The sequence below is a fragment of the Sander lucioperca genome, chromosome 12 (assembly GCF_008315115.2).
Source record: "Sander lucioperca isolate FBNREF2018 chromosome 12, SLUC_FBN_1.2, whole genome shotgun sequence".
In the NCBI taxonomy this organism is placed as follows: Eukaryota; Metazoa; Chordata; class Actinopteri; order Perciformes; family Percidae; genus Sander; species Sander lucioperca.
In genome coordinates this window covers 15144995-15154858 of record NC_050184.1, presented here as the reverse complement: position 1 = coordinate 15154858, position 9864 = coordinate 15144995, and the positions used below count along the sequence as shown (strand labels likewise).

Here is a 9864-nt window from a genome sequence, read left to right as displayed (position 1 = left end):
TTTAGTACCACACTGTTATACAGTTAATGAAAACTAAATCAGTATGCACTTTATTCTTGTTGTTTGCACCCCTGATGAATACCAAAAAGTGGTGTAACATCCTTCAAATGCAAATCATAGTAATCATATTCTCAATTATACATATTGCCTATGATAACAAATCAAATTGTGACCAATTAATTTGTTCAAAAAGGTGTGTGTGTGTGTGTGTGTGTGTGTGTGTGTGTGTGTGTGTGTGTGTGTGTCCTTGTTTAACCTCATTTGTGGGGTGCAAAAACCGGGAGTCCAGTATACTTGTGGGGTCCCGACAGCTTTGTGGGGCTAAAATGCTGGACCCCACAAGTTTAAAGGGCTGTGTGTGTGTGTGTGTGTGTGTGTGTGTGTGTGTGTGTGTTCAAAAGTAAGAAAGTAATTTTACTTTTATCTTTCACTTTTGTCCAGAAATTTACTTAAGCAATTTAATAAATATTGGCACGGAAAAAACCTACAAAACATCATCAGAACTTCATTAAATTGCTAACAGGCATTTAGATAGGCCAGTGTAATGATAGTCATGCGATCAACCAAAGCATATTTCATAATTCATGGTGGAATTACTGAAATTCAATTAACTCTGACAGAGATCTGTTCTTGTTTCTGTGGGTTTTGAATTAACATTCCACATGATTCAGAACCTGGTGATAAAACAGTATATGATCACCACGATTTCACTGCAGTCATGTGCACTTCACAAAGCAAAGCGGGAATTCCCCTTTGACGCTGTTTAATTTAGTTACTTACCAGATTTTTCCTGTGTGGTGAAAGCTAAAACTCAGATTCACAACATCATATCGATATTGCCACATGTTCTTGTTCAAGTTTGAGTCAATCCCTCTGAGCTTTGCAACTCTGTGCACTGCTGTCGCAAATGCCTCTCTCTTGGGCTGTCATACGTTTTGGCCTAAAAAAGATGGGAGTCTATTTTATTTTCGGTGTGTTTCCATGATAATAACAAGGCCAAAAGCCACTGGTAAGGAAGGAAGAAGGTTAGAGAAGATGGAGGAGGGAGGATATGGTGGAGGGAGGGGGTTGGATTGGTAATGCCAAGACTCATGACTCATCGTGGTGAGGGACTGGCGGAGGAAATGCATGGGGGAGGAGAGGAATGCAGGGCCAGTATTGGTGGAAGGACAGTTGAAGGTTGAGCCGACATGCATGGCGCTATAGTTTCAAACGGCAAGTAATAGTGCAATAGCAATAGACGCTCGTTTATCAGTGTGGTGTCAGAATTATTTACCAGTGTTCACACAGTGAACAGTTCTTTATACAGTTCAGAGGGTTTATAGAGACTAATGAAGCACTACAACTGTGTTATCTGAGGTGCATGTTGTGTAGACAGACAGACACAAACACACAGTTGTATATAAGCATACAAAACCACTTTGAGTTGTGTTTTTTAAAGCCTCAGGCTCAATGACGTAAAACCTAACTTACCTCTTGTTTGACACTAATGAAAGCCAGCTGGTTAGTGCAGGTCACCTGGTTTGCAGATTCAGGTTCCCTGCAGCAGCCAAGGAATTTTGAGCCCTAAAGCATCCAAAACTGCGCCTCCAAAATGTCTCATTGTAGCATAGTGCTGTGGTAATGGGTATACTCCTGTTTTAAAGATGCTTGGAAATTGAAAGAAAGACATTTTAGCTACTGGATTTCCCAAGTGCTTCTCAGCATCATAATCTTTTTTTATTGTTTTTTTTTTAAGGAAATTGTCTTGTCTCAATTACTATTATTATTATTATTATTATTATTATTATTATTATTATTAGTCAATAACTGAGTTTGATGGTGCATGCTATCACACCTAGCAAAAGGTGCTATATGTATTTGACATCCAGCTTCTTTTGTGTTTATGACATTCAAATGCTTCAGGTTAAAGCAATAATTTGACAGTTTGGGATATTCGCTTGTTTGCTTTCTTGCTGAGCGTTAGATGAGAAGATCAATTGCATTGCAAGTATGAAGCTACAGCCAGCAGCTGGTGAGCTGAGCTTAGCATAAAGACCAGAAATACATGAAATGGCAAAAACATCTTATCACCACATTACGTGGTGGAGGCATGTGTTAAAATTACGTGCCGGCACCACAAAAACAATGCCAATAGAAAGTCAAGTAGGATCTTTTGTCGCAGTGGACACACGAAACTCTGCATATGTAGGAGGTCAGGTTGGATGGACGGGTCACATGGGACTTTCACCTAGGAGACCACACCCAGGATAGTGCTGTTCCTGTTCCGTGTGAAACCAAAAGCCAACGTAAACTTTTTTATTTTATTATTTTACTTATGCGTGCGTAAGTTATGTATCAAACCATGATTTGTTCCTAAACCTTACCAAGTACTTGTGTTGTCTAAATTAGATTAAATAGTTTCTGTGATGCCGGTATGTAATTTTAAAGATAATGTTTTTGGCATTTATTTCTGACAGGACAGCTTTGGACATGTAAGGGGAGAGAGAAAGAGAGAGAGAGAGAGAAAGAGAGAGAGAGAGAGAGAGAGAGAGAGAGAGAGAGAGAGAAGGGGAATGACATGCAGCAAAGTGCCTTAGGTCGAAACCGAAGCCACGGCCGCTGCGTCGAGGACTGAGCCTCTGTTTATGGGCGCTCGCTCTACCAGGTAAGCTACCCAGGTGTCCCTGGTATGTAATTTTAACACATTCCGTGCCACCCCTATGTAATTCGGTGTTAGTTTCAATTATTTCTGTACGTTCAGGTTGATAAAGTCTTGAAAGTTAAAAAATAAGCCTCTAAACGCCTCTAAAACTTGATAATTAACGCGTAATATAAACACGATAAACCTGTCAATCTGTTTTGTAAATGACAATGTGCTGCTTTTACGCTGTGTTGTGCTATATAGTGACTCCCTGTGTCTTCAATATGAAAAACAGCTGAGATGGGAGGCCAATGTAATTCTTAGATCTCAGGCTCCCTCTAACAATGCCCATGTCAATGTTTAAAAAGTGAAATTGAATCAGAATCCAAGAGATAAAACAGGGCAGCAGCTAAAATGTAGATATAAAAAAAAGAATATATTAATGTAAAATAAAATAGTAGCAGAATGGATGTAAAGTGTTGCCAAATTTACTAAGTGTTGTTTGTTCACAGGGATAATCAGCAGTACCTCCCTCCTTACACACACACACACACACACACACACACACACACACACACACACCTTACCCCTGTATTATACATTTACAGAAATACAGCAGTTTCAGTAAACCAGCATTGATGTGTAAGAACTGCTGAATTCTTATCATCCACCCACCAACCAACCGCCCCCACACACACACTCCACTATTTCTAAAACATAGCTGCTGCTGGATGTGGATGATCTTTTCTTTAATTACATTTAACCAGACCTGTTGAATCAGCTGTGGTGTGCTTGAGTAGTTTACCCTGGAGAGACATGCAGCAGATCAAAGCAAAAAATATAACCACTCGACAATTCTCCTAAAACACTAGGTTTTCTCTAACAACATGTCAGAGAAGCCTGTTGAGAGACCAGGTAATGGTTTTGAGCGACTGGACAATGTGTCATAGAAGTGTAATGTTACAGCCCTGCCTCCCTCTCTCACCCAAACTCGCAGCCAATGGCAGCTCACCACAGTCCCCTCCCACAGCCACAGGCTTTTAAAACTCCCCAGGAGTCTCTTCTCTTTTCTATCCACTCTGGTTTCTCCCCTCTGCCTGCCTGCCTGCCTCGCAGTCTGACCTTCCCAGACTTATTTCATCCAAAAGAAGAAAAAAAAAACTCCAGATATCAGAATGAGCAGTTATAAGACCTCTGCTTACACCGTGAGGAGTTCCAGTGCCCCACGGAACTTCAGCAGCAGATCCTATGGTGGAGCAGGCAGTGGTGGTGCCTCTCGCACTAGCTACAGTGTCAAGAGTTCCTATGGAGGAGGCAACAGGGGATTCGGAGGCATCACCAGTTCTTCTTCCTTCGGCCTGGGTTCAAGCATGGGTGGTGCCAGCATGGGTGGTGCAGGCATGGGCATGGGTGGTGGCATGGGCTTCGGTGGTGGCATGGGTGTTCATACCCCCATCACAGCCGTGACTGTGAACAGGAGCCTTTTGGCCCCCCTGAACCTAGAGATTGATCCCAACATCTCAGCTGTCCGCACCCACGAGAAAGAGCAGATCAAGACCCTCAACAACCGGTTTGCTTCCTTCATTGACAAGGTAAGAGACTGTAATAAGGGCGATTTGTGTGCCAAAAAAGTCAGGTTGCCCAGGCATTGGTCCTATAACCCTGACTTATTCTACTCTTTGAGCTGACAGAAACTTATTTAAGTGTGTGAAAAGCTCAGTCACAGTGTAGTCAAAAAAGTTTCTTTAGCTGTGACATTGTTATGCAGTATTTGATATAGAGGTCCATATGTTTGCCACATGTCCTGTAATGCTGATTTCTTCACTTTTGCTGCATGGGGAAAGTTGATTCATTCCCCCTCTCTGCTCTCGCCACCTCCCACAAATGCAGTCAAGGCAGAAAAAAGTGCTGTAGCTTTGGGTTAGGCTCTCAAACGTTTTGGCTCAGGCTGCCCTTTTATAGTGATGAAAAACAGACTTTCAGAAAGGAGAGATTGGGAAAGACAAAGAGAGAGAGAGAGAGAGAGAGAGAGAGAGAGAGAGAGAGAGAGAGATAGAGAAAGCTATGGGTGTGTCAGGGCTTGTGATACGAGTTACCTTGGGAATGGTTCCTCCCTTGGCTGGGGTGTGGCTCTTTCTGCTACCCTGGTGGCCCCCACCCCTCCCGAACACACACACACACACACACACACACACACACACACACACACACACACACACACACACACACACACACACACACACACATACATACACTGAGTACTGAGTGACACTACCCTGAATGACAAAGCCTTCTTTCTCACGGACACATTTTGAGTGTCCATTGGGAGTATGAGTAGATTGACTTTTATTCATTCAAATCAGCATTTGAGTCCAGCATGTAATACTCAGGAGTGTCTGTCCTCTGAGGCCTTAGCAGTGGGTTAATATTTAAAAAGGCTAGTTGGTTTCATGTTCTGGCCAATGGCAGCTCACTGGCTACATATCAACTATCCTTCTCCCGACGCAATGATTATAAGATAATGTGCATTGTGAATGCTTCATCACAAATCAGACACACTTCGACCCTCCATATCTTCCGTTATCTTGTGGTGACATTCCATTTGAAGGCACTTTATTATCTGTATTTACTTCACTTCAAATGAAGACAACATGATGTTCTTGATTAGATCTCACCTGTAGAGTGCAATGTATTAAGGCAAGGTCCATTGAGTCACATATCTGCCTTCACTGCCTTGCCCTTACTGTTCACAAATATGCAAACTCTCCACCTTTTCATCATCCAATCCCTTCTCCCCTCCTCTCTTCAGCTAATACATCCCCCTCACATTTCCACCTCCTTTCTACTCCCTGCTCTCCCTTCATCACATCTATAACACAGTTAAATATTTACCCTTCTGCATCTGCCTGCGGATCCAACTTCACTTCACCCACTTCTCTCTGCCTTCTTTGAACTTCGCTGTACAAAAACAGGAAGCCATGCAGGAGAAGGGTTAACTAGCTTTATTCTGCCTAAACCGGCTTTTTCCAACCTCATCTTGTTCTCCCTACCCTCTACCTCCTGTCAGGATGCACATACGTTAGGCCTTCCTTTTGGAAACACAGCCAACAACTGCTTACAAAGCTCCAAAGTTGGATAAGAACAACAAAGACTGTAGACAATGAATTGGAGGCATGGCAAGGTTGTTCCTGATAATTGAGTATTAGGTGGTTAACCCAGGGGCGATATTGTTTTGTCAGGCAGAGAATGCAGTTACATAATACTTTTGAAGGGAATTTCATAATAATTCATAGCTGATGACAAGGAATCTGTCTTCACATATTAATTACAGTAAACAAGCATGTAAGTCCCTGATTCTTTGTAAAGGCTTTTTTAATGGTACCCTGCTGATAAACATAATAAATAACCTTACTTTTTCCCCCTCTTTCTGTATCATTCTGTACACATCAGGTTCGCTTCCTGGAGCAGCAGAACAAAATGCTGGAGACCAAGTGGAACCTGCTGCAGGGGCAGACCACCACCCGCTCCAACATTGACGCCATGTTCGAGGCCTACATCGGCAACCTGCGCAGACAGCTCGACAGCCTGGGCAATGACAAGATGAAGCTGGAGGCCGACCTGCACAACATGCAGGGTCTGGTGGAGGACTTCAAGAACAAGTGAGTGTGGAAGGGGCTATGAGGGCTAGAAATTAGCTGTTCTATGCAATATCAGGCCTGATCTGTCCCTTAAAGAAGCATAGGGTTGATCTAAGATTCATCTTTTTCATTTAGGTTGCAAAGGATGAGTTTCAAAATGCATAGAAACTTCATTCATAAATAAAATACAGCCAGGACCAATGTACAACAACTCAGATTTGTGCTTCAAGACTAGCCTTGCAGCACATTGAGTTAATCTTTTTGTGGACTACTCCCTACATCTGTCCATTGACTTGCGTCATACAAACTCTAGGGAATTACAGCACTGAGGAAGCATGTTCCGAACACCCATTACATTACATATGACTAGAGGTAAAAATCATTTTACAGAGTTCCCTGTCAGCAATGCTACCTATAGCTTTATACAAGAGGACACAAGTACTAATGCATGCATGCTGACATGCTTATCTCTAACACAAACAGGTACAATGGTGCCACACATATTTGTCAGTTGTCCACAGGCAAATTAATCGTATCAGCTGAGTTCAGAGCAGCCCCAAGGGAGAAATATCAGTACCACCTCTCACGCTTGGCCCTGAGTCAGACTCTGTGTGAGCCAAATGTCCCAAAGGAGTTCAAGAGTTAGGCATGGACTACTTGCACCTCCTAGTGTTACAATGGCGTATAAACACTCAAAACTAAACAGGAGCATGAGATAAGACTCTTTATGAATATTCAAAATCCAACCAGGACCTGTATTTTATTTCCTCTCAGGTATGAAGATGAGATCAACAGGCGCACAGAGTGTGAGAATGACTTCGTCCTCATCAAGAAGGTCAGCATCAACATTAACTCAACTTGTCTTTGAATAGCAAATATGTTACCCTGTCTGCAACTTCTTTTAGCACCTCTCTCCCGAAGACAATGTCAGTTCTTTGCGATGTCTCATTTCTAACAAACTTTTTTATTGGTTGGTTTTATTTTACAGGATGTCGATGAGGCCTACATGAACAAGGTTGAGCTGGAGGCCAAGCTGGAGAGTCTGACAGATGAGATCAACTTCCTCAGGTCCATCTATGAGGAGGTACGGCACAAAATCATCTCAATGGCGTTGTTTGTTTTACTACTTTCTCTCTACGTTAAGCATCTTGACTCGCCTCTTGTGCTATCCCTGGAAGTAAATTAGCTGGATGGGTTTCCTCAGTGCAGTAGGGTTTACTAATCTCTTTGATTTTTTTTGTATTTCTTCAGGAACTTCATGAGCTCCAGAGCCAGATCAAGGACACTTCAGTCGTTGTGGAGATGGACAACAGCCGCAACCTGGACATGGACTCCATTGTGGCTGAAGTCAAGGCTCAGTATGAGGACATCGCCAACCGCAGCCGCGCCGAGGCAGAGTCATGGTACAAGTCCAAGGTGATTGAGAACTTTGTTTACGTTCATGTTTCTGTCATTTATTTATTTAGAAAGGTAAATATGGCGTCTCTTCAAAATCCTACTTGCCATGAGTATAGGTTACATTTATGTTAAAGAAAGGTGAAAACATTTTTCACCCCAGCAATAACATTCATCAGCTCATGACTCAGTGCATGCAGTCTCCTGATCAATAGGGTTTCCAGTTTGTAATGTCTTGTATTGTTGATGTTTATTTAGTATGAAGAGATGCAGACATCCGCCAGCAGATACGGAGAAGACCTCAGGTCTACCAAGACAGAGATCGCAGACCTCAACCGCATGATCCAGAGACTGACATCAGAGATTGATGCCGTCAAGGGACAGGTATGTGTGGGACCATGCTACGCCATTCTGAGCCATCATATATAGTTTGTTATTGTCATGTAACAACCACGAGAGTGATTATTATTATTTTTCAAAAATCTTCTCCCAGCGTGCCAACCTGGAGGCCCAGATCGCTGAGGCTGAAGAGCGTGGTGAGATGGCTGTGAAGGACGCCAAGTCACGCATTAGGGACCTGGAAGATGCCCTGCAGAGAGCCAAACAGGACATGGCCCGCCAGATCAGAGAATACCAGGACCTGATGAACGTCAAACTGGCTCTGGACATTGAGATCGCCACCTACAGGAAACTGCTGGAGGGAGAGGAGGATAGGCTGGTGAATGGCATTAAGTCTATCAACATCTCCCAACAGAGCAGTAAGTCATCTTTGTCAAAATCTCCTTAATTTGCCTTTGCATTAACTGAAGTCATAAATATCATCTTACTCGATTGGATTTTGTTACATTTTTCAGTTTTAACAGATTCCAGACTTTTCCACGTTAAATTGTTCTCTCCTACTTCCCTTCTCTTAACAGCAAGCTACGGCGGTTATCCCATGGACAACGTGAAGAGCAGCTACTCAAGCGGCTACTCCAGCGGGTTTGGCAGCGGATATGGAGGCGGATATGGAGGCGGATACAGCAGCATGGGCAGCAGTAGCATGGGCAGCAGTAGCATGGGCTTCAGCAGCGGCAGCACCGGCGGTTACAGCACCACCCAGAGCAAGAAGAACGTTGTTATCAAGATGATTGAGACCAAGGACGGCAGAGTGGTGTCTGAGTCCTCTGAAGTCATTGCGGATTGAGCTGTCTAGTTTAGAGGTGTAGCTACCTGTCTGCTATGATCTCCTCTGCCTCTCTGTTAGTTTTATACTTACAGTTCACCCCCACTCCCCTCCAACTATGAAGTAAAATGCTTGCCAGCCATTCTAAGATAGAGCCTAAATATTATTTTCATGAAGCAATAAATGATCCTAACACTACCAAAGATCTGAAAGGGACCAAAGAACTTATCGTGTATGTCTGATTTCCGACTGTGTACTTGAGAAGGAGTTTTGTCTCAGAAAGTGAGATAAAAACTGGGCAAATTGCAACTATGAAAAGAATATATATATATGTAACACATCCTTGACAACTATGCAACAGCAATTCCATACACGAAGGGTTGTTTCCTTCAAAAAAGTTTCGCATAGACAGTGGAGTTGTTAAAGGAATGTGAATGTACTGAAATAGTGCTTCAGTGTTGTTGGTCAACTAATGTCTCAAAATTGCCTGCTACAGTAAGTACAGTAGTGCATGTCTTCCCTGTGCGTGTCCTGTGACTGAAACTGTTCAACCCCTTAGGAGGCTGCCCACATCTAACTGTTGTTCTGAGGAGCTGTTTTTGCTACCAAACCAAATAAAAATGTGTTTACTGAAAGATAATGATGTATTTGTTTTCATTTTTGATGGTTGATTCAAAGAGAAATAAATAAATCTAGTAGTGTTAAATTAACATTTCAATAAATCTGACAGGAATAATCCAAAGTACTTAGAGGGAAAGTTCTTAGTCATTTTCTTTGAATCAAGAGGAAAATTATACATTTATATAATCTGATGTATATGTTTGAAAATATACATGCAATGAACACTTCAGTCAAATAACACCACTGTTTTTTCTTTTGTGATGATGTGCCAAAATTGTACAGTGGCAAATATATTTAGATAAATAACACTTAACTGGCCATGTTTAGATTGTGATAATCCATTGCTTTCTGAATGTACAATACACCTACAGTACTGTACATGTAACATAGTGTGACTTTTAAATATCGAAGTACTAAATAGA

General features: G+C 42.3%; 1 protein-coding gene across 1 annotated transcript; it reads left to right on the top strand.

Moving 5' to 3' along the window:
* The first annotated feature begins 3685 nt into the window (after positions 1-3685).
* On the top strand, positions 3686-9461 carry krt8 (keratin 8). Its single transcript, XM_031286365.2, has 8 exons — positions 3686-4215; positions 6074-6282; positions 7036-7096; positions 7250-7345; positions 7513-7677; positions 7915-8040; positions 8150-8414; positions 8574-9461. The coding sequence occupies exons 1-8, from the start codon at positions 3799-3801 to the stop codon at positions 8840-8842; spliced, it is 1608 nt and encodes a 535-aa protein (XP_031142225.1). The 5' UTR covers positions 3686-3798; the 3' UTR covers positions 8843-9461.
* Positions 9462-9864: the final 403 nt, after the last annotated feature.